The 25,991-nt window shown below is 36.4% G+C and overlaps 1 protein-coding gene across 1 annotated transcript; it reads left to right on the top strand.

The window, feature by feature from the left end:
- Window positions 1-368: 368 nt before the first annotated feature.
- ITGA4 (integrin subunit alpha 4) lies at window positions 369-25,261 on the top strand (the record flags this gene model as incomplete). The annotated part of the gene is made up of 22 exons (XM_010164058.1): window positions 369-454; window positions 839-898; window positions 986-1,123; window positions 2,110-2,221; window positions 5,467-5,561; window positions 5,941-6,031; window positions 7,348-7,393; window positions 7,747-7,901; window positions 9,503-9,657; window positions 12,857-13,006; window positions 14,370-14,446; window positions 17,421-17,571; window positions 18,267-18,365; window positions 18,806-18,885; window positions 19,228-19,314; window positions 19,877-19,967; window positions 20,595-20,702; window positions 21,417-21,536; window positions 22,979-23,098; window positions 23,617-23,715; window positions 23,882-24,001; window positions 24,857-25,261. Coding segments are annotated over 22 exons (2,333 nt in total), but the record flags the coding sequence as incomplete, so codon positions are not given.
- Between the last annotated feature and the right edge of the window lie 730 nt (window positions 25,262-25,991).

Below are 25,991 nucleotides of genomic sequence, written 5' to 3' on the forward strand. Positions count from 1 at the left end.
CTGTATGGATGTTTGATCATTTTGTTTGTATCACAATATGGACTCACTGAGCAATTGTAGAATATGCATTCAGGGAAGTGTTTGCTATTTCTTTTATTGGCTTTTAAAGTATGGTAGGTAGTTGAGATCCTGGGAAGAAATTAGTGTCTCTGACACTTGTTTCTGCTTGATGGAACCTTACTGTTTGTATTGACCTTTTGCTTATATTTCAAAAATTTTCTTTTCTGTTTTCATTGCTAACTTGCATGAGGTCTGAATGTCAGACTTAGAATAATTTGTGGTGTTGACAGCTTTTGGACGTCATGCTTCCTTTTTTTTTTTTTTTATATAGCATTTCTAGTATTGAATAGTGAATTTCTAATTTACAGGATACTCTGTTGGAGCTGGACATTTTCTGACATCAGCCAGTACAGAAGTAATTGGAGGAGCTCCCCAACAGGAACAGACTGGTAAAGTAAGAGATTGTCTGTACAGTTGTTTTGAAGAATATACCCCCACTTACCCAGCCATGATTTTTCTAATTTAGATTAATGTATTAAAGACAAGTATCAGATATATGTGATTTCTCATGGGGAGAAAAGTCAAAGAAGGAATGAGGGAAGAGAGTCTAGCTGTGAACTATGGTTTTAAAGAAAGGTACAGATAGGAAATAGTTAATAGTTGTACCTTGTGAACTATGGTTTTAAAGAAAGGTACAGATAGGAAATAGTTAATAGTTGTACCTTGTGATACTGAGTGTTGCTTTCCCGACTCTTTAGCACATACTATAGAGAAAGCACAGGAAAGTATTTCAGATTACTGTTTGCTGAACAGCACTTGTATTTTCTTTTCATTTTAGGCATACATTTTTAGCATTGAGAAGCAACTAAATATTCTGTTTGAACTACGGGGTAAAAAGGTAAATCTTTCACACTTCTGCACTTTAGAACTGCTAGTGTGTCTTTGTCGAAATTCAAAAACAATGTGATTTCTTGTTTGCACACAGCTTGGTTCTTACTTTGGAGCTGCAGTTTGTGCTGTGGACCTGAATTCAGATGGCCTCTCAGACTTGCTAGTTGGTGCTCCAATGCAAAGTACCATCAGAGAAGAAGGAAGAGTTTATGTCTATATCAATTCAGGTTCTGTAAGTATTTGCTCTTAAAACCACCTGGTAATACAAGCATTCTAGTGTAACAAGCTAAGAAAAAGATATGTTCTCTCTCTTTTCATACAGTATTTCAGGATATAGGAAAAAACAACTCCAGAACCACAGTGACAGTCCCAGCAGGACTGCGTAGCACACCTGCAAAGGCTAGCTGTACAAACTGTACACATCGTTACTTACGCTAGTGTTAGGACTGAGGACAGACTGGCTTTGTTTCATAGGAGCTTCAGGTGGTGACAGCCGGCCCCTGCAGCTGCTTTGTAAGCTCTCCTCCTTTACCATGCTTACTGCTGAACTGTCATGTGAAGAGCAACTTATGTAGCACTTCGGAAACACACAAGGAATTAAAAATTTGTGTGCAGTTAGTGGTACCAATCAGGAAAGAGACTGGTAGTCCTCAGTTTGACGAATAAAGTACTGGACAGATCATGCATTAGAATTAGCTTCCTTTTATTCTTTTCAAGTATCAGAAGTGGAAGTATAATCGCTATTGTTTGTGTGCTTTTGAATTTGTCTGGCTTTATAAATTTATCTTTGTATCTTGTTTTCCTTCCTCTCCACACTAATATATATTTATTCTCTTATGCTTGCAATTAACATTTTCTTAACGTGTTGCTCCAGGATACCTACATCTAAGACACAAACAGCTACTGTTTACTAGCTTTTTAGCAAACACAGTTTTTGCAGAGCAGTAAGCCCCTGTGCTCTCATATAAGCTTGCTGCTGTTTACAGGTGTTCGCTACGGGAACACATTGCTGTTATCTTTCTTAAAGAACAACTTTCTTACTCTTTATTGTTCTTATACTAAATACTGTTAAATATCTTTGATAATGCTTGCTTCTGCACCAAGGAATTCAGTGAGATTATACATTGGCATCCAAAACAATTTTAACATTTTTGAGTAATACTCCAGGTCACCCAGAAGATGCTTTTTTAATGTGCCATTGACTCTGTTTTCCTTCAGGAAGCAAAGATGGTAGAACTGAACATAGAGCTTAGCGGGAGTGACTCATATGCAGCCAGGTTTGGAGAGTCCATAGCGAATCTAGGAGACATTGATAATGATGGTTTTGAAGGTAAGTATATTAAAACACCCAAAATTATAAGCCTGGAGAGGTTTTGGAGTCTCCCATCTCTGGAGTTGTTCAAAACCCACCTGGATGCTTTCCTGTGTAGCCTGTTGTAGGGAACCTGCTTTAGCAGGGGGATTGGACTAGATGATCTCCTGAGGTCCCTTCCAACCCCTATCATTCTGTGATTCTGTGAAAACCCCAAAAAACCCAAACTCTTGGGTTTCTTTCTGAGCAGTGAACTGTCGTGATAAACAGGAAGATTATGGAAGTCTGAGAAGACTTTCAGATGGTGACTTGACCTTTCTTTTCTAGGCCACTAATTTGAAATATAGCTATTTCATGGTCATTGATGTGTAATACCAAAAGATTAGGTTCTGTCGCTTTAATAAAAAGCATGAGCATAAGCTGATAACATAGTCTGTAACTTTGGGTGCTGCACCTCAAGTGGAATCTCTAATCCTGTTTTAGACATCTGAGGCAACAGTTTGGGAACAATTTGGCAATTTTTTAATATCATAAATAAAATGACATATTGAGTCACAATCTACTTTTGTGTCACCAATAGGAAGTACTAAACATATGGGGATACTGGAAACAGCCTGCAAGTTGGGAAAACTTTTGTGGGACTACTTCCCACTCAAGCCCTCAGATGACTCATGCATTGGCTAGCATGGGCTCGCAGTGGGGCTAGGACAGAGAATACAGGGAAGGACTTTGATGGGCATGCCCTGGTAATGAGTTCAAAATGTTAATGGGCTCTGAGGGAGCTTTTTCTTCCTGTTGTCTATACAGGAGGATCTATTTCAGGCATGTAAAGTTAGGTACCTAAACAGAAACTGAGAATGTCATCCCTTCCTTCCCCGCTGCCCAGGCTGAAACACCCTCTCTAAATATGATGAGATACAGGCTGAAATGTCCATTGATGTTGTTCAGATGGAACCTGCTCAGAGGGCAGAGAGATTCAGTCTCCAGACTTGCATCTAACTTCTGTAATAAGCATAAAAGTAATAGACATTGAAAAGAGAATGCCATGTGAAAGTTATAGATAAAAGGGATTTTAGTTAGAAAACAGATGAAAGGATTTAAGATGTGTTAAAACATCTAGAATTACTCTCTTGGCCTTCTACTTCCGTTCTGCTTCCAGTCAGGCTGCCTAAAATGTATTTGCTACAGAAAGCCCCATGGTCTACCACTCTCAGCTTCTTTCCTTCCAAGACCATTCACTAGCTGTTTAAGTAGCCTGCAAAAACATGGCTGACTGCAAGGCTGCCAGCTAGACTAAAGACAGGCAGAGGGGACCTGACCCAGTGGCTTCATTCATCTTGTCATGGTTTCAAACAAATAGGAATGGTCAGTATTGCTGTCTGAAAAACTAGCGTGTACTCCCTTCCAGCAGAAGGGCAGGCACTATAGGCTGTGTAGGGACAGGATAAAAATACAACAGGTATTTTCTACTGTTCAGAAATTCATAAGCAGTTTCAGATTTTCCATCATCAAAACTTGGACTGTATGCAGGAAACTAATAACCTTTGTGCAAAAACTGTCAGCTTTTTCTGGGCTCTATCTTTACCAGGTCCACGTCTTTCTTCATGCTTCTGAATTACCCTTTTTATTTACCGTTACCATCCAGGGTTCTCTTTTCATTCTTCCCTTTGTCTGTGTTCTTGGTCCAGTTCTGTAACCTGCAAAGCTTAGAACAGTCATTCTCTTCTTGTCTGGTCTCCTTTTCCTTAAAGTAGTCTTTTTTCCCCTCACTTGGTACCTGTTCTTTGAACTCTTGTTAAATTTAGTTTCTCCTGTTTTGCATTACCTTCACAATTTAATGCCCAAGTTTCAGTTTTTGCCCCAAAACATTTGCAAACTGCAAAGGAAAACAGTATCCAGTTGTAGAGCTGGGGAACAGTGAAGTAAAATCAAATTAATAGCAGCATAACAAAGTAGATATGTGACAGAGTATAATGTAAAACTGGCATCCTAAAACTGCAGGGGGAGGTGGAGCAAACAAGTGGATTAGCTTTTGAAGGGAGCAAAAACATTGAAAAGAAAAAGCAGAGGCAATATTGAGAGTGGCAGTAGGAAAATAAATTTTGTAAGAAAAACAGCTGGAAGCAAAATATAAAGAGAAATACGCTGTTAGAAACCATTTGTCTGTAGTAAGTAATAAAAAAGCACAGCAGAGCCAGCTTCTTCAATGATCTAAACCATCAGCATCAGCCCTGTGAAGGTAATGGCGTGTGTGTTGGTGTAGAATCTGACCTCCTCAAGAACATATGTGTAATTTTAATTAGCACAACTTGGCTGTCCTATTTTCATCTCACCAGTAGACAGGCAGAACATATTTTGTGTGTTTTAGTCACCAAAGTATGGATTCAATCAATATGGATTCAATCAGAGAATTGTTCAGTAAAACCAAATCATCAGAGCTTTGCTTTTCTTGTGATTTGGTGCAGCATACAGTATTTCCTATTTGCAGATAGTTCAGTTTTGCTTATTTGTGAAGGAAAGTTCACAATTATTAGTTTATATTAGTGAATTTCAAGATGATGTAATTCATCTCCTCCTCCTCCACTTTCTGGTTAACAGTCTCTGGCTATTTGAACCATGGGGATTTTTGGTAAGGGCTCTTGAGAGTGGGTGGGTAGGTGGGTGATTTGTTTATGTGTCACCACACCCCTCTGGGATTAAACTGTCTAGGCATAAAACATATCCCTTTGTACAAACCTGCTACCTTCATTTCTTTATTAAATGCCTGTTCAAGCCTGTTATCGGTTGTTAAGGGCATTTCATATAAAAATAAATGGTTCATCTCAGTCAGCATAATAAGAGTACTTCTTATGTTTCAGGGATTTAATCCACGTGGGAATAGCAGAGTGCAGAAAAATCATCACAATTCCATGCATACGAGTCTATCTGGTTTTTTGTTGTTGGTTGGTTGGGGTTTTTTTACCAAAAAAAGACCATGATCATTTTGGCTATTCTCCATGATAACCTCTTTAAGAGTTAAATTCAGTATTGGTAGGAACACACTTTGTCTTGAGCAAAATGTCTGTATTTGGCCCAGAAACATGGTACTTAAGACACAGTCAAACTGAGCTAGTCTGGATTGTTTCTGACTGCTTTATATCCATCTTCAGCAATTCTTCTGAATTCAGTCAGATAAATTGTGTGCATCATGATTTAGATTTCTTTAACTTTTCCTTGTTCATGTTTCCTAGTCAACTGATTATTGTTAAATTGTTTTTCCACAGATGTAGCAATTGGGGCTCCACAAGAAGATAATCTGAAAGGGGTTATTTATATATACAATGGCAGGGAAGATGGAATAACGCCATCGTTTTCACAGGTGCGCTTTTTCAATGAAAAATAATCAATCCAGAAAAACCTTAAGTTTAAATTTGAGAAAGTTTTCCCTTCAATTAACCCTCAGACCATCTGAGGTACTGTAAAAGACTTCAGAAATTTTTTACATAGTCTATGATATCCAGTCACAATGTAACCTGTAACAGAAAAATAAATTGTTTTGGAGGCCTCAGAAAGGGTTTATGGGATATAATATTCCTCATAATTGAGGAATATTACTTTCAGAGGTATACTTTCACAGGTAAGCATGTAAATGCCTTCAGCCACAGGATGGTTGTGCTAAAATTTTTCATTGGAAATTGTAACTCAAAGATTAGCTTTCCAAGAATAATTTTCTCTTCTGTTTTTTTTTTCATCCTCAGAGAATACAAGGACATCAAGTCAGTAATTCTTTAAGCATGTTTGGACAATCTATAGCAAGTGGCATTGATGCAGATAACAATGGTTATCAAGGTGAATTAAACAATTTTGTTTATTTTTCATTTCTAAAAGAGTAGAGATTCATAGGGAACAACCCTACCATGCTACTTGTTACTTTCAACAGAAGCAAATCTGTTATTAAGATAACATGTCACATCTTGTGTGTGGGAAGGAAAAAAATAAAAGAGGTAAAGCTGGGGCCAAGCAGTCAGTTTTCACAGTCATCTGACTAATAGTAAGATCGTAGTGCACAAGAGGAAGAAAAACAATTTTTATTTTTATGGCAGCCATATCATCTGTTAATGTCACAATGAACTAGTCTGGGTACTGGAAGCATGTTTGTTGTCTGGACTACAGACGACAGTTAGGTGTGCTAACCTAAAAATCTTACTGATCTTCACATAGCCTGGATTTTCCCAGGAGTCACTGAGCTCCATGACTCTCAGTCGGTGTGAACAATATATTAACCTGAGTCAGGGCTCACAGCATTGGATTAATATTGTTGTGGAGTTCTTGTAGGCATGACACAGAAGTGCTAATTTGGTGTAAAACAACTTGTCTGGTTCCAAGTATAGACTAATTTTTTTATACATATTGTCAAAATATTTTGACATTATGTAAATTAGCATTATATCAGGTCATGTATTGCCTGTCCTGCACCTGTGGATGTAAAAGCACAAAGTTACTACATTCTGGCTGTGTCAACAGAAAAGTTATCCAGGTTAATCTGTAGTGCTGGGCTAAGAGGTAGTGTACAGGAAGTCTGTCAGGTCACCTATTGTGTACTGATTTAAGAGTCACATCTTCAGACCCTTTTATCACTTAGACTCATCTGATAATTCACTTTTGCTACCTTATTTGAGAAGAATATAGACTGTGAATATTTCTTTCCTTATTGCATGAATAGTTTTCAGTTAGTTTGGAATAAATGAAATATTTTTTTCTATCTATCTATGTATAATTTCATATATATACTGTGTACAGTTATGTATATAACTGAATTGTTTATGTGTGTGTGAGTAGCAATATTGAATACTTGGATTAAAAAGAAGGCTCCTATTTAGCTGAATTGCCCTTCAGTATCAGCCACTTAAATGTGGAATAGAAATCACATTACCAGTATCTGCAAGTCCAGCAAATTAGCACACAGCGTTAATGGATAGTGGACAAGTATTTGAAGAATCATCTTTGAACATTAGCATATGCCTTCTAATAAATAAAGGGCAAATGGTGTTTTAATGCTGACCAAAAAGTAAATATGCTACAAAATGCTTGTACCTGAGAAGTAATTCCTGTTGACAAATTATGGTTATTGATTTTTTATTTATTTATTTATTTATTTTCCACAGATGTAGCAGTAGGTGCATTTCTGTCTGATTCTGCTGTGGTGCTGAGGTGAGCTTGCTACATTTCGGTGCTTTTAAAGACCGTAGAATTTAACTGTAAAACTCAGTAGTATATTAACCTCATGATATTCTTCTTTGTGTCTTGGCCTTCATTAGGCTCTGGAATGCACTACAAGTAAACATTTAAGTAAACACCTTGAAGAAAAAGAAAATATTCTGAAACTTCTTGAGGCAACAAATAGTGTGCATACAACTATTTGGATTCTGAAAAAATGCTTATAGCTTAAAAAATTATAATTATAAAATATAAAAAGAGATTCTGTCAGAGATTGTTAGATTTTGCAGAGATTCTGTAAGATATTTCTGAAGTGTTTTGTGAACATAACTATTTTCTATTCTTAGAACGAAACCAGTGATAATTGTTGAAGCTTCTTTAAAACATCCTAATTCAATAAATCGAACTAATTTAAACTGCATGGAAAATGGCCAGCCTGCTGTCTGTATGAATTTGGAGTTATGCTTTACCTATACAGGACGAGAGGTACCTGGTTATATTGGTAAGCTACTTGGAAAAAAAACAGTATATGTATTCATTTTAAATGCACCTATTTACAGAATAATGCTAGTGGTATTTAGTGGACTAATAATCTGATTTCAGTATCAAATTAAAAATTAAAAACATGGGTACCTTTTTTAGCTCATAATTACCCTATAACATCGAGCCGTTACACTTTATTCAATTTCGAATAAGAACACATCCCTAGCAGGACTACCAGAGTTACATGGCCTAGAAAAGATAGTGATGTTAAAAAGGTGAGATACTGTGAGGGTGAAGGTAGAACTCCACAAGTTGTCTAATTGCATCAACAATGTAATCTAAAGTTTTGATGGCAAATGGTTTAGACAAACAAAGACTAATTTTTAGCTAGCTAGCTGGGTTGTGACGCTGAAGAGTTCAGCTAGGGCTGTGCACAACCATTTAGTAATATTTTCACATGGGTTTTGCAGCAGTACTAAAACAATGCTGTCATAGATCAGCTAATTCTGGTGCCTGAATTAACTTCCCTAACAGCGGTGTAGTTAGGTTCACACTCATACTTTTGAACAACATTGTAATGATACTGTTTTGGATGGTCCATTTCATAGCATCATAATAATGAGTTCTGTCACTTTGATAGGTTTTTGAAGGAGATAGTATGCCGTTAGGGTTCACAAAGAAATAGAGCACACTCATTCTGTGAAGGCTTGCTTGTACATAGTTGCCCAGGGACCATACTTTGTTTTGCACAGGACCTAACAGGAGTGTCTGGCAAGTTTGTCTAACTTCCCACATGCAAATGTCTGAACTGTTGCTTTGCAATTAGGTAGGGAATTAATGGTGGTTGAATGTCTTTTTTTAATGTAGAATCAAATGGTTTATTCAGCCTGATATTCAGATGTCTTCTAAAAGCAGCCCTCCCAGACGTGGACCGAACCATACAAGACTGCTGTAGGATGCAGTCTCCCACTTAGCAATAGAAAAAAGACATTCCCTTCATAGAGCAGCTCAAGCACTTGATTGTACTGTTATGCAATCACGTGAAACAGAGGGAGTCCCATCAAAATTACTGAAAAATAATTTTGTATTACATTTTATATAATGCATGTTTTGCTTTTTGGCAAAAATTGGTATTGCTTGAAGCAACATGTATTGGAGGGAATATTCATGGTGAACTTAATTGCAGAGCACTACTGATCTATACATTTGTTATCATGGCAATTCATGCTAACCCAAATAGAAAAAAACTGTGAAGTTAAGCAATATTTGTCAGTGTCTGTTGACTTACCTGTTTGTTGAAATTTAATAAAAGCCCTCTAAGTAACTGAAGCAGGTTTTCTTTAAATAGATTCTGGTAGAAAACTATAAATAAAACTTGACAAAACTGTTGCTGATGTAAAAGCATGTATCGGGGATCAGTCGTGATGCAGTCAATTTTCAGAGGTCTAGAAGCTTTAGTTAGGCATGAAACAGAATTTTTAAGTGGAGCATTTCAAAATGGATATTACGGGTCATACTTAAGGGAGTCAGTCAGAAGATGTAATTTCTATCATAAATTCATTAAAATCATAATACTTAAAGTTTTTATAACTTTTATTTTCCCTGCGTTTTATTTTGCAGTACTGCTTTATAATCTGAGTGTTGACGTGAACAGAAAAGTGGATACACAAGCAAGATTTTATTTTTCCTCCAATGGAACATCTGATACAATCTCGGGAAATGTAAAGATTTACAGCAAGAATATTGCCTGCAAAGATCATCCAGCATTTATGAGGGTAATGTAATGCTCAGTACTGCCCTTCTCCTTTTAAAAGCACACCTGCTGCAAAAGAACCTGTTTTGTTTACAATTGCATCACATCATTTAAGAAGTAAAATATTTGTGTTCATAGTGTCCACAGTTTATATCTTTTAATTATGATGCTTTCTCAGCTTTCTCTGGGGCAGTCAGTGGGTCTGCCACCTTTTATGTCAGTGAGAATGTGCATAATAATAATAATCTCAGCGATGAAGTAGGACATGAGCATTCTTGACATTTTTTCACCCTTTTTAATGGATGACAGATCATAGATTGAGGCTGGTTTGGAGCAAAGTGTATGTGTATAACATACATTTTTCTGCTGAACATTTCTGATGGAACTTTCCTATGTGCTCTTTAATGCAAAATCTTTAAACTTGTTATTTTATTACACAAAGAAAATGTTTATTACATTTTGTCATTTGTAACTATTTCAAAGAACATGTGTATGGTCTTGCTCTCCTTTTTACTGTGAGTAGATGAGGTAGACTCACCTGTTAAGAAAAGAATCCATTGCTGATCCACAGGAAGTGGAATGAAGATGATTGCTAGAAGAGGGTCTGTAGTTCGAGGTTTGTAGTGTGGTCTGTCTTGTGAATTTGTTGCAAGGAGCCATAGGCTTGCAGGGTGTGAAGAACACTTGCTTGGAGTCGTGTGGTTTTTTGGTTTTTTTCCTGCAAGGGATGCAGCACTCACCAAGGAAAATACTCATAGAATTAGGAGGTGGAAAGGGGATAGGAAGAGTACTCATGAGAGTTTAATGAATGAATTTAGAGCTGAACAACATGAGTAACGTGCACTGTGTTGTCAAAGTTATCTCTCTAGTCCTCTGCTCACAAAAGTGAAGCCTGCATGTCTGTATCCTGGATATATCAGCCTGAATTCTGGAACAGATTAGTAGTGAACATGGTTACAGTTCTCTGTCTGTGAAGGTGTTAGAGTCAACTTTGTTGCAGAAGGAATCTGCTGGTAGAAGTGCTTCAGAAGTGAAGCCAGAGGTAGAAGTGCTGCCAGGGGAAGTGGGCATTCAGCAGGAGGCTGCTGGAGAGCTGCAAGGTGTGAGCTAGCCAGGGAGGGCTGTACCAACAGCACTAACAGAGATGGTACCAGCAGGAGGAAGTTGGATGTTGGTTTCTCCAGAAGTAGAGTTTGATCCAACAGCAACCATCTTTTGAAACTGAAAATGGTACTGACTTGGAAATAAGTTATTAAGAATCTAGCCAGTAAGATCCTAACTGCAATAGTCACTGTTGCCCTGGGGGAGATGAGCTATTGTATTCATGCTTGATGTATCCCTCTGAAGGATGAATGAGGAACATGTCTTGAAAGTAAAAACAACTGCAATCAGGACAAGGATATAATATTTTTAAGGCCATTCACTGGATAAGAAGGAACAAAAGTGATTCAGTCTATCAGACATCTTATGAACTTGCCTGTTCCAACAAAAATTTTGGAGAATCAATGGGAAGAACTTGAAGTCCTAAACCACCATCAAACAATAAAAACTAGTGGACACAGAGGAACCATGTTTTATTAAACTCAGAAAAAATAGACTTATCTCCTGCAATTCCTTATCTAAGGAGGAAAATAGTTCTTTAAAGAAATACTAGGGACAGGGAATATTTAGATGTAAGGGGGAACGCGGACAGTGAAACAGTGGACTAGTTTGCCTAGGCTTTCTTTAAAATCCTCAAGGTAGGAATTCTGTGGCCTTTTGAAACAGACATCTATTAGGATGACTGGTGCAGTCGATCCTGCACAGAGGCTGGGAAATAGACTCTAATTTTCTACAGCTACAAAAAAACCTGCAGGAAAAAAGTCTCCCAATTATTTTTCTTCTTCCTTTTACTTTTTTTTGTTTGTTTGTTTTTTGTTTATGACACCATTAGAAGCCAATTCTTCACAATAAAGCTTCAGGGTAGAAAGGAAAGCTTATGTTATCTATTGGAAAATGGCCCAGATGCATCTCAACTGGTAGTCACACCTAAGTGAATGTTACTTACAGGAGCAATGGCACATTGCCACTTACTTGTAAGAGTTTTGTAAGCTAAGAGAGATGTGTCTGACAGCCGACCTTGTACAGATTGCTGTACCAGCATCAGCAGGTTTTTGTGTAGGAGGAAGGATATGACTTGGCGCATCACTTCCTATAGTCTATTATTAGTGTTTTATCCTCCATATAATTCAATTTGCTTTTTAATTCTTAATTAATAGTATTATAAGCATCTCCTTCCACCCACTGAGGTTTCTATACTTTCATGAAGCTCCTAAAGTTAAGTAAGTGTGAATGTCTGTCAAGTACAGTCCTTGCAAGAGACTTGTACGTTTTATGTATTTTGAGTAAAGACTAATTAATAGCTCATTAGTATAATATAAAGCAGATGCAGAGAAGACCTTGTGGAAATTTATTCTGAATTAGATAATATGTGATTTGGCCAAAGTGAGCTTGCAGATAAGAATTAAAGTAGTGGCCATGTGGAGGGACAATCAGTGTCTGTCTATCCCCTACACTTAGGGAACAATTTAGTTAGGTTTGCTATTGTTAGTACCCAGTGCTTCAAGCTGTTCAGTTTTCACAAGTAGGTAGTTTGGGCTTTGATCTGCAACATTGCTACACAGTCAAGGCTTCCTGTACAAAATGGTCCTTTACTGAGGAATTTAATCATTTTAATACGGAATAGGAAATAAAGAGGCAGAAAAATAAAATGCAGTCATGACCTGATTTAGTGGCACTGTGGGAGAACCCCTTTTGTTTCATGAAGAAATACCCATGGGTTTTGTCTGTATTATCCCACTGGTGAACTTTCTTCATTTTAGCCAACTTTTGCCTATTTTCCTGTTTGGGCAGTACAGCATTTCATAGCTGTGTAAGGCAGTATTATTGACAGAAATAGGTTCACTATTCAATAAGACTTATTTTAATAAAAGAATCTTCCATTCTGAAATGCCTGATGCTGTCATCGAATGTATTATGTTTTTCTGCATTTCTGATTGCCTCTTTCAGTGACAAAGATGTCTGGAAAAGTATATGAGCCATATGGCATATGAAATTATTTTACATGTAAAAAAATAAGTGTTCCTGTTAAAGTTAGTTCTAGGGAGCCTTATAATCTTTAAAACATAAGCACACATGTCTTGTTTTATATGATTAACTCATTAGGTTTCCAATTTTCATAGAAAGATGTAAGGGATATCTTGACTCCTGTACATGTTGAAGCAAGTTATCATCTGGGGCATCATATTCTACAGAAAAGAAATGCTCAAGAATTTTCACCACTACAACCCGTTCTTCAACGGAGGAAAGAAAAAGATGTTATAAAAAGCAAGGTTAGTGTACAAGTTCCTTTTTTTCAAATGCAGTAACTAAATATTCATGTTTTAATCTTCAGTTAAAAAAAGCTTCACACATCCATAGCATGTGAAGGAATGCATTTTCCAGACCAGCACCTAGTGCCTTGATCTTAATAAACCAGGATGCTAAAAAATGCCTAATGTTTCACTAAAAAAAAAAAAAAAGTCTTTGCAGAACTGGTATACCATTTGTATTATGTTTTGGGGTTTTTTTTTAAATGAGGCATGTGCAGAGAACTTGTAAGAATATAAAATATTATATATCTCAGAACACACAGGTATGAAATTCACTCTTTGAAATATTTGTTCAACTATACGATATGAGTCACTTTCCAGTAAAAAATTATTCTTTAAAATTAATTCTGTGTTAAATACACAATATCGTGTTGATACTCATATTGAAGCATTTGAATGAGGTTGCTGAAATATTACTTCTATGAAGGTATTGTAGTTTTTCAAACACAAAGTCTGTGGGGAAAAAAAAGTGTATTCCGTATCCTTAAATGAGTATGAAATTAACTTTTTTCAAAAAAAATAAAAACCTTATTAAGAGTTAATAGACTTTGACTTAAGCAAAAATCAGGATGCTCTGAATTTTTAACTACCAAATGGTCATAAAATATTATGCCTTTTCACAAACAGTAAGCTTCATGTAATTCAGATACAGTGGACTGTCAGAGCTCGGAGTTAAATAACAGCTTCTTTTAAATGGCATGCTTTTCCTTTTCATCTTCATGCAAAATGTTTCTTTAGAAACAACAGAGTTAGAGAGAAAGAGAATGTTGTTGAATGTAGTGACATAAACGTGTTCTGTAGCATACTGATAACCAGCGCACGGACACGTGCAACTCATAGTGTCTCTAGTCTCATCAGACCTTACTAACAGTATGATAAGTAAAGTTTGTGTAAGGAAACTCTCTTGATGTAATGTGCTGTATCATAAGAGAGACTGCAGAGCTGTAATGCTTGCTCTCTTGCTGTTAATGTGCTGTATCATAAGAGAGACTGCAGAGGCCTCAGTTCTGGATCTTCTAAAACACTCTGCACTTTTTATGTGCTACTTTTAAAAAATCTGCTGAACATATGTGCACTGATTTAACTGGGAGAGACAGAGTCTAGAAAGCCTCTCTGTTGTTGTTCTGGGTGGGCAGAATGTGTTTGGAACCTGGCAAATCATAGCCTGATTGCACTGGATTTAGGAGCAAGAGCTATTAGCCAATTCCAGAACCTTCATAACAAGGTGATAAGTTTCTTTTTTTGGAAATACTTTTACTTACTATAATTTGGGTAACACACTAAAGTGCTTTTTTTTTTTTTTTTTTTTTTTTGTCTTTTATAGTTTGTTTTTGCAAGATTTTGCTCCCAAGAAAACTGTTCAGCTGACTTGAGAGTTTCAGGAAAAGTTGCTTTTCCAAAGTAAGTATAATGTGGCTTTCATTTCTTTTTAAAAAAAGAGGTTAAATAATTTTTTATTTAAATTATTCCTTAATCTCTTGTATGTAAAGAACATTAGTTTGCAAAAGTAGACTATGGACTCCCTGAGAAAACTTGAGGAATAAAGCTGTGTTTAGTTGAAGATTATTTTTAAATCTTAAATCTTCCAGGAAATGTAACAGAAATGTATATAATTGAAGACTTTACAGCTCATAAAATATATCTTCTTCACAAAAGGTAAACTTGTATTCTACACTTCATATATAACTGGCCTAAAATAGAGTGCACAATGCATACTCAGTATGTTGGCATCGTAACTACTGACAAGCTAGCCATTATTTCTGCTGCTGTTACGAAGATACTGTACTTCCACTGTACAAGGAAGATACTTCTGTTTGGTACTAAGACATTTTTCTATTTATTATTTCAATTATAAAATAATTAAGTGGCTCTTTTTCCTCATTTACCTAAGAATATTGCATCTTCAGTTTTATACTGCTGATTGAAACACCAGATTGTTGAGTATTATGTGAGGTTTAATCCCTACACTAAGAACAAGTTTTTTCAGCTTCATGGATTTCAGAGTAAGATTAGTATTTTTCTGCCTGCTTTAACGTGTGGCCTGTAGCATGAGTCTTAAGTTCTCTCATTTTCTTAGGCTTGAAGCTTATTTTATTTGAAAGATCACAAACTTTTCAGAAAGATAGATTGTGCAGCATTTCCATTCGTGACATTAGCAATGCAGTTTTGTAAGTATTTCAAAGCTCTGAGAAAGGAAAACAGATTACAATGTAACTGCTTGCCATTAGGTACCAGTAGCAGATTTTCAGTGTAAATAGGCTAAATATCTTGATAAAGTGTGAAGTATCACCTTAAATTACATTGTGCCCCTAGAATCTCGATTAAAAACTAGTTAGCTGTGAAGCGTTAATTTATTTTGTCTAGACAGAATGCATTCATTATCCTTGAACAGCAAAGCAAACACTTTTAGTCTTAAAAGAATGAAATGAAATAGGGGTGTTAATGTAACACTTTACTTACTGAGTGATGAGTCTTCATGTATACACTATCATGTTTTGTTTAAATTGCTTAGATTTTGGACTGCCTGGTACATTGCTAGTTTGCATCATGCATTTTTTAATGAAGAATGAAATATGATTACCAGGGAAAAGCTCTAGTTCAGCTTTGTTGTAGTCCCAGTTGTGCACCTGGTGCTTTTGTGTACTTGTGTGTTAAGCTGGGAGGCATCTTTGTGACAGCGTCTTGATAATGAGCTGGGCTTTAATGCATATGAGAGAACTGAATGGTAAGCATGTAAGTAGTAAAACAACTTTAAAATTGAACCTAAACTTCATCAAGGTACTGAAATGTTAACATTGTGTTTTTCTTTAATTTGCTTTTGTCTTGGAACCTCTCTGTTTATGCAGTGCTTTTACCTTCTGTTGCTTTTCTAAGTGCCAGCTTCTTTCCCAAAGGTGTTCAGTGACTAATGCTTTGGTTTCAAGCCAGAATATCTGATAAATGTCTGTTTCTAGGCAGCCTTTCTACAAGTCTTAATTAAACTTTAATGTCAAGCTGAAGTTTACTTTTAGCCCCCCATTGGGTGTCTGTACTTGTAACATGATTATAGAACATTACATAGATCATAAGACAGGCATGTTCACTTGCCCTCTTTGTGACCTTTTTCATATTAACTCAGTCCTATGCTTTGTGTACAAAGAGAGAATTTTAAAATAATGTCTGAAAATACTGTACCAGTAGCACATTGCTGTTCTCATCTGTAAAGGAAAGGACCTATCTTTTAAAAACCAGAAGCACGACTGGTCTGATCACAGTTTTCTTGCTCTCGCATGAATAACTTACAGAATCATAGAATGTTGTGAGTTGAAAGGGATCATAGAGTCCAACTCTTGCCCTAGCATAGATCAATCCCAAGATTCAGACCATGTGTCTGAGGGTGTTGTCAAAATGCTTCTTGAATGTTGTCAGGCTTGGTGCCATGACCACCTCCCTGAGGAGCCTGTTCCAGTGCTCCACCACCCTCTGGGTGAAAAACCTTTTCCTAATATCTGAACTAAACTTGCTCTGGCACATCTTCCTGCTATTTCCCCTGGTCCTATCATTGGTCACCAGAGAGAAGAGATCGGGACCCACCCCTCCTCTTCCCCTTGTGAGGACGTTATAGACTACAATGAGATCTCCTCTCAGTCTCCTCTTCTCCAGACTTCAGCCTCTCCTCATACAGCTTCCTCTCTAAGCCCTTCACCAGTTTAGTGGCCTCCTCTGGACACTCTCCAGTAGCTTTATATTGTTTTTATACCGTGGCACCCAAAACTGCCCCCAGTACTCAAGGTGAGGCTGCACCAGTGCAGAGCAGAGCAGGACGATCACCTCCCTCGACTGGCTCGCAATGCAGTGCTTGATGCACCCCAGGACACAGTTGGCCCTCTTGGCTGCCAGGACACACTGTTGGCTCATGTTCAACTTGCCATTGACCAGAACCCCCAGGTCCCTCTCTGCAGGGCTGCTCTCCAGCCTCTCATTCCCTAGTCTGTATGTGTGTCCAGGGCTGCTGTGTTCTGGGTGCAAAATCCACCGCTTGCCCTTGTTAAAATTCATACAGCTGGTGCCCAGCTCTCTAGTTTATCTAGATCTCTCTGCAGGGCCTCTCTGCCTCGGGAGTGTCCACAAGACCTCACAATCTGGTGTCATTGGCAAACTTAGTTAGCAGTCCTTCAAGCCCTATATCCAAGTCATTGATGAAGACATTAAGGAGCACCAGCCCATCATATAACTGGTGTGGTACCTTCAGTTATAGGACTGAGTAACAACTTCCCTAATGATCTCCAGCTGAGCTTTGTCAGAACCAAATGAAATTAAATAAATAGCAGTGGCAGAAAATTTTTGCATACAAGCTATATATAGAATTACTTTTCACTTATAACTGTTTTTATAGGCATCATGATAAGAAAATGTATCTTGCTGTTGGAAGTATGAAGACTTTATTGTTGAACATTTCTCTGCTCAATGTTGGAGATGATGCATATGAAACTGTCCTCCATGTTCAAATCCCTAAAGGGCTTTATTTCATCCGAGTTTTAGAATTGGTAAGAACAACAACAACAAAAAAATCTGTCAAACAGTAATCCTTTGATATTTGTCTTTTTCAGCCAGACATTTTTCAGATTGTGTTAGGAGATTGTTGAGTTTCCTTAGATACCAAAAAAGCTGACAAAACTCCAGTTTTTAAGTTCTCAGACTTCTAGCTACCTAAACCACGTGCTATTTAATCAGTACAGGTGACAAATCATTTCAATAACAGGATGTGGCGGTAACAACTAAAATTAAAAAAGAATTGGTTTTTAAATGTATTTCAGGATGTTACTGCTATTTTTTGTCTGATGGTCATGTTTTCAGTGATCACAAAGATCTCATAGAATCTGCTCTTTTCCACAGATGCGTAGTTTTATGAAGGAGTCACAAATATAATTGTTCTCTCTTTCTACCTGTAGAATCCCCAACACCTTTCAGAGTTTGGTTTAAGCTTGAGTGGGTTCGGGTCTGATGCCTACACCTTAGCTTCACTATTAGCAAACAGAGGATGGAGTAACAGGATACAGTAATCAGCATAAGGATATGTTAGAGTATCCATGAATAATATTCTGTACATTTGCATCAGTGAAATAACAAACACCTAGTTCAGGGTAATATAAACCACCCACCTTCAGTGTCTGCCTGTAATTTGAAATGTCTGAAAAAAGCAGTTTTATTTTAATTATTAATAATTTGCCCTTTATTTTAGGAAGAAAAACAGATATATTGTGAAGTATTAGATAAAGAAATTCATGCAGTGAAACTTGAGTGCAGCGTTGGTTATTTATATGTAGATCAAAAATCAAAGGTAAGCTATGTATAAAGTTCTTAGCTTTAAAAAGACCCTAGAGATGTTATGAGGATTTTCCAGGGAAAAACACCTTGTTTTACAGAATCTCTCTTTCATTCCCAACTAATGCCTTTCATCATGTTGGTATCTGAATCTCTCTGCTACTTTTAAAATTAGTTGCTGAGACATTCTCAGGAATCATTAGTTAAGAGAAAACATTGTTTGTATTATGCATTAACTGATAGTACTTGGCTTCCTAGACAGTGAGCTGACTAAGGGTATGAATAAATGTGTTAGGTCAATAGACAGGGAGCAGAAGACACAAAAAGCAAGTATTTTCTTAGCTCTGAGTTTTTTTAGAGGAGGAAATTCTGAATTAGTTTAACAAAATATGTCAATTTCAACTGTGTTAAGACATACTATCATTTGATATAAAGAACATTTTACTTGTTTTACAGCTGGATTTTAGTTTCCTTTTGGATGCAAGCTCATTTACCAGAGCAGAAGTTGACCTTAACATCATCGTTAATGCTACCTGGTAAAGTCTAATAAAAATTGTTCAATGCAAAAATACTATGATGTTTGAAAAACAGAATAGGGAACACTGGAAAGACTTAACAAAGCACAACTGCAAGAAGGCATATCCATTGTAAATCTGTAGAGAAAGGGAAATTACAGAAGACCCCAGAAGCTATTTAAATAATGAGCAGGTTTCTGCCTGTATAAAATGTTCTTTTTTTTTACTGCTGACATGTTGTTACCAATAAAATATTTTTGTTTTAATAAGCCAAAAGTTCTGTTTAATAGTTGTTTATAGAAATAATGTATATCATACGATGATGCATTTGATACTAATTTTTCTCTCATTGTGTTTTTGTAGTAAAAATGAAGATGGGAACATGTTGCTGGATAACACGCTAACTTTATCTGTACCTCTAAAATATGAGATTGAGTTAAATGCTCATGGGTAAGTCAGCTGTTGTTACACCTGCACATACATATAATTGTTGTCTTGTTATTCTAAATTCCCAAAGCTTTTGAGCAGAATGTGATGTAGCTGAAAAATCCTGGGAATAAGATGGCACAGCTATCCTGGGGTCTGACCCAAACACTTCTAAGATCTTGTTTCTGCTACTGTGAGATGAGACCAGTGGTATCTACAGTGCTTCGAACTCGTCTCTTAACAGACTAATATATTTTTAAAGAACTGGAATATTTTTAACAGAAAGAAGTATTTAATAAGAGCACAGCAGATCCTCAGATTCCTTGGTTAACATGGGCCATAGTCTGGGTTTGTTGTGGGGCATTCATGGAGCATAGTCTTGGGTGAGGATTTACGACTTTTTCTGATTCCTCTGCCTTTTTATGAGGAAAGAGTACAGAGGCAGAGGACTTCTACTCAGTGTTCCTAGATCTACTTAAATGCAAACTCGGGTATTTTCTTAGAACCAGTCTTCTTACATGGAGCACAAAGTTATGCTAATGATATATAGCAATTCTATTAATTAACAACTTCTAAACCATTGTAGATTTGTATCACCAGCTTCGTTTGTTTATGGAACAAATGAGAAAGATTCACCAGTTACATGTATGAAAGAGAGTATCAACTTCACTTTCCATGTAAGTGTTTTTCTTTGTAAACTCTATTATCCTTATTTTGAAGGTGAATGCTTAGATTTCCAGTGTTTGTAACGACAGCCTGCACAGTCAATAAGGAAACTTTACAAGGGCGTGGTGTATTAGTGATTTTTTTTTTGCCTGGACAATCTTCCACTGAATGGTCTAAGGAGAAATACTTAGCACAAGCAGGACTGAAAAGTGGCAGAGCAGTTCTGACTTGCCACTTCTTCCATTAAGAAACACTTTAAAAGGAATTATCTTACAGTAAGCAAAATAAACTAGGAGCTCCTTATAAAGGGATCTATAGGTATGAGATTTATCTCCAGTGCATTAAAAGCAGGAGTTAGACATTAATCTGTCCTGCATGTTCTCCCGGAAGGCAGTTTGTATGACCTCAGGGTAGTCATCCCAGATTAGCACTACTTACTCACTGGGTTCAGAGAAGTGAAGGGTTCAGTAAGCCTGCAGAATTAATTAAGCAAAATGTTACAGCTAGCAGAATCCACTTTCATGACAGCATAATGGTGCCGGTGCTACCCCATTCTGAAGTTTTAGGTACTTATACTTGATATATATATTTTTTTTTTCTGTTACTTGAATAAAATGTATCACATTCTTCCCCACAAGGTTATCAATGCAGGACCAAGCATGGCTCCAAATACGAACTTGGAGATAATGATACCTAATGCTTTTCCACCCAATGACTTCAAATTATTCAACACATTGGATATCAAGGTAAGCACAGGTTACCTAATATAATTTTATTAGCTATATGAATTCTATGAGAAAGAGAAGCAAAGCATCACAGAACTAGGTACTAAGTATGTGTTCAATTTCTATCCGATTCCTTTAAAGATACCTAATACCTTAGGTCCTTACTAGAATCCCGTTGAATTCAGTGAATCCATCTGTGCAAAGCTTGATCCTTGGCATGCATCTGTATTTGTGTTTGTTAATTCTTTCCTGCTATTAAGTAGCAGAATAGTGTATTAAATCAAAGAATTTCTGCATTGAGTACCTTTTTAAAGAGTCCAGTCCATCAGTCTTAATTTTCATATCAAACAGAGCATTCATTGTTCTGCAGAATATATAATATACAGTCTTTCCTTTGTAGAACATTAATATTCATAAGAATCAGCTACAATAGAGTGTAAGAGATTCCTTTTGTCTACAGTATGTCTAAATATGCCTATCGTAGTTGACTCAAATGGGCACAGAAACCTCAAATCCCTTTCTTCTGTGTGACTCAGTGTACACAGAAGCACACAAGTTTGTTAGCTATGGTGAAGCAGAGTGAACAAGAATAGGACGATCTTCAGCCCCATGTGTTTTAGAATTCTGAAAGTAGAAGTTACATTCCTTTTGAGTTTCTTGCCTTTCAGAAATCTGTATTCTGATTATTATCTCATGTTTAAATTCTAACAGTGATGTTGTTATTTTTATTTCCAGACAACAGCTGGACAGTGCTTCTATAACAAATATCCCAGAAACTGTAGTACAGCAGAAAAAAATGAAAACATAATAAAGGACGTTGTCACTTTCTTTTCAAAGCCTGCTAAGAGAAAAATGGTAAGGCCTGTCTTTTGCCATCAGTGGGAAATAAATGACTGTACGAACGAGCCTTAAGACCAGTATATCTTATATAATGAGGTCACCAGAACAGTCCTCCAAGGATTTGTGGTGAGACCTGTGATACGTTCAGCATAATCATCAGTGACTTTAGTGAAAGAGGTGAGAACTGAGATGAGAAAGTTGATTAATGACACGTCACTGAAGTCAGTGTGGATGACAGTCACCTACAAAGAACTGCTGAAGGGTTATGTAACTGAATGAGTGGGCAAACAGAATGGCAGGAGAAATTCAGTAACAAATCAAAAATTATGCATGTGGGAAAAACAGTCTTAATTTTAATTACATGAAGTATGCAGATCAAATATTTATTGCCTTTTCCACATCAAAAATGTAACTAATTGGAGCCAGGTTCAAAAAAAACCACAACAAAAGCAGTACTCATGGTAGAACTTCTTACTGAAGAGTGTTATGAATGCTAAAAATAAGTTAATTCCAAGGGAGACTATACAAGTTAATGGGACCAAAAGTCATTAAGAATTACAAAATATATAGAAATCATTTTTGACTCAGGAAGTTCTCATTAAAAATATTTGGGAGGCAGGGAGACTATCTCATATGCCTGCCCTGTTCAAGCTCATCCCTCTGTACCTGCTTATGGGCTTTGCTGGAGATCAGATACTTGACTGTGTAGTCCAGACCGGAATTGTTATTCTGGTGTTACATTTTTGAGGGCTTATTCTCATAGAACTCTCTGTGTCCTGCAACTTGTGTTTGATAAAGTGCAATTTTGTTTAATACTTTTATCTTAAAAAAAAAGAAGCTGGGCACTTTAAAATCTGTTAATTTGGGACTTTAAGTAAGCATGTTACAAGGAACACCAACCAGTGATAGAGAGACATCCTGCACTATATCAAATCAGAACTTAGGCACTGAACTCTTGGACAAAGAATATGCTCATGAACAGGCTTGCCTTTTTGTCTTCTCCAAAGTTGAGTGAAATGGTGCTAGCTGCCAGCATACGAGTGTAAGGATTGATCAGTTATACTGTTTATACTGGATATCATATAGTCATTGCCATTTATCATTCTTGATAAAAACTAATTTGAAAAAACAAACCAAAAAAACCCCCACAACATATAACCAAATTATGACAATTGTCATTTTCCTGTCTAAAAAAATGTGAATTTTTAAGAAAAATTTCTTGTTGTCTTCTTTAACAATTGGGTTGGTCCCTTGTATTGTTCCTTCAGCACCTGTGGATTGCCAGTGATTGATGACAACCTAGAGTTACACCCTGACCTTTCAAGAACAAACATGGATCTTTTTGTTTTACTCAGAAAAACATGAATCTTTTTGTTTTACTTGGTTCCTGAGTGTCTTTAATACTCAGATGATAATGTTGATAAACTTAAGTTTTAATATTTCCCTCCTTTCTACAGTACTGCATGAAAAATGACAGCCTTTGCTTACAAATACATTGCAAGCTTGGAAACATGGAAAGTGGAAAAGAAGCAACCATTCAGTTGCATCTGGAGGCTACTCCTTCACTTTTAGAAATGGTAATACATTAATTTTTCATACTTGAGGGGAATATTTCAAGGCATATTTGCAGTATTCTCTGCATATAAATTCTAGGTATTAATATATTTTTGCAAGCAGTATGATTAGATCCCAATCTTTCAGGTGTTAAACTGTTTTGTGTTTTCAGTGTTAAATCTCAAGGTGATAAATGAAAAATGAAAACCACTGAAAAATATGTATTTTATATTATCTATTTTATAGTATGTATTGTTTTGCCTGTTCTGGCTGGGTTATGTGGGATTGGGATTTAATTTCAACTCATAATTGTACTTTTCTAAGAAAAGCAGCATGAACATGGACTTAAGTAAAATCCAACTGGGCTTCATTCCAGCTTCTGGTACTAATTTGTTTTGTGATCAGAAAAAGGCACCATTGTGTGTTTCTGTGAGATTCTGTTTCTGTGAGCAGCTGTGTTACCATTTTTGCTGGGTAGGAATTAATGTGTTGAAGCTATTTTTTAAAAGATCAGATTTTATTTTTTTTTTTTTTAAATCAGGATGATGCATCAGCACTGAAGTTTGAAGTAAGAGCAACAGCCTCACCAGAAAAAAATGCAAAAGTTATTGAACTACACAAGGACAAGCAAGTCACATATGTAAGAATTCTCTTAATGAATTTGTGATAAACTTGCAGAATTCTATATGTATTAATACATACTTAATAGTTAATTACTTAAGAATGTAATTAATTTTCCTAGTTTGTTTTAGTATCTTTTAGGGAAAAGAAAATAATCAGCACTAAACTTCCTTTCTGCTTTCCAGGTCTATTTAGAAGGAGTGCATCACCAAAAGCCAAAATACCGTGTTACTGTACTCATTATTGGAATAGGCTTAATAGTTGGTGTTACCTTGTTTTTGCTTCTTTCATTTATATTATGGAAGGTAAGTTTTCAGTATTTCTCTGATGCTCTCAAGTCAAGAATTCACACTGTTGGTGGGTCTTTGGATCTGTTAATGCAAGCTAAAGGATAAATAATATTTTATTGTGATCTGTCCTTTCTAAAGAAAAATAATTCCTCCTGTAACTTGTATTTTTTCAAAATCCTTCTCCATTTTCCTTCATTTTATATTCTGAGTGTTCTACATCATCTGTTATTCAACACTACAAACCCCTTCCCTTGTTTTATATGGCATCTCTGGTTTGCAAATGATTTATGTAATTTAGTGATATCAAATGGATAATTTTTGTGGGATGATGTTCCACATTTAATGTCACTTGGCACATGATGACTAATAGTCTACAACATGGTTTCATGCCAGAATAAAATGTTTAAGACTTCAAACTGCAATGTAAGTGCTAAAAAAATCCTGTGCATAATTGAAAAAGAAAACTATGAAGGATGAAGCTTCTCTGACAAGCAGTTAAGAGATTGTTAACTTCTTTACCTACATGCTGACTTTCTTCATCCTTGTTTTTTCCCAGAGAAGTGTAGAAATTAACCAAATCTAACAGGAGAGTTTTATTACCATTTCACATTTAAAAAATCACTACATTCTGTGGACTGTTACAATTCACAAGCCCACATTCTTACTCATTGCAGGAGAGTATTAGCCTCCCAAAAACTAAAAGAAAAAGCAAACCCGCTTTTTTGATTGATGGGTAACACTCGATTGTGTGGTATGACAAAGCAATGGCAAATACCATTGTTCCTAAACACCATATATGTTCATTTTATTTTAATTCATGTTTGATGGTTTAGATTTGCTGACAACAGATTCCAAAATTATGTATTTCAGATTGGCTTTTTCAAAAGGCAATACAAACCAGTCCCTCAAGACAAGAACAGAAGAGACAGCTGGAGTTTTACAAGTGGGAACAAAGATGACTAAGATGGCAAATAAACATTTGATTTTAAAATGAAGAATTTAAGATTCAGGTTAATTCACAGGAGAAACATCAGTGACAAGGAAACTGGTCTTGAGGTCACTTGCTCTTAAAAAATACATTTTTTTTTCCTTGAACTGTGTAGAGGACTACACCTTAGAGTACTGTTATTTTTCTAATATGAAAATGGTAAAACAGTTTTTGATATATATATATCTGGTTTCAAACAGACAGAAGAACACTAAAGATAAAGAGAAGAAGAATTACTTACCGGAAAGAAGAATTTCTAGAAAGTAATAATGTTTGGCCAATCCTGGAAAACAAGATCTCAAACACATTAGCATGAGTTAATCTCTTCATTTTCAAGTTTCAATTATCTTTTTGTTAGACATTCAAGAAGAAATCCTCCCTCATCTTGCTTTGTCAGTTTTAGAAGGGTAAATTAGCTTAAACCAATAGGAGGACCATAAGTAGAGTGCAGATGTAGAAAACAGCTATTAGAAGCTCTCTTGGGCTTCTGAAGGTAATCTAGTAAGCTTTGGTTTCACAGGCACAGCCACAGTACTGCAGACACAGACACCCAGGGAAACTAGAACCAGGAATGTCAGAGGTGGATTCAGAGCAGGAAGTTCTGTGGCGTCGCCTGGAGCTGCACCACAGAATCCTCTCTCAGCTATGGAAAGAGTCATCTGTTGGAGATCATAATTCATAGCAGTCTTTAACATGGTACTTGCAAGCATAGCAGAATTAGTTGTTTCATCCTTTCCTCAGGTATTGGTGCCATGATGTTTTGGACTCCTCCAATGAAATATTTCTATGTGAGGTTTTTTTTTTAAAGCAAGTATTTATTTTTATTTATTTGAAGATTTTTCTATAGTACTTAGCATAGTAGTAGGTACTACTGGTATTCTTCCAGGACCTGGGAAAAACAAAAAGAAAACAAAAACCCTTCATATGATGTCAAAACAGAAACACCTACCCAGAAGACTCCAAATGCCCACCTTACTAGGCCAAACCTTATCTTTAGATGTGCCACCCTTTACCTGG

This window comes from Antrostomus carolinensis, unplaced genomic scaffold (assembly GCF_000700745.2).
Source record: "Antrostomus carolinensis isolate BGI_N321 unplaced genomic scaffold, ASM70074v2 scaffold11500, whole genome shotgun sequence".
Taxonomy (NCBI): domain Eukaryota; kingdom Metazoa; phylum Chordata; class Aves; order Caprimulgiformes; family Caprimulgidae; genus Antrostomus; species Antrostomus carolinensis.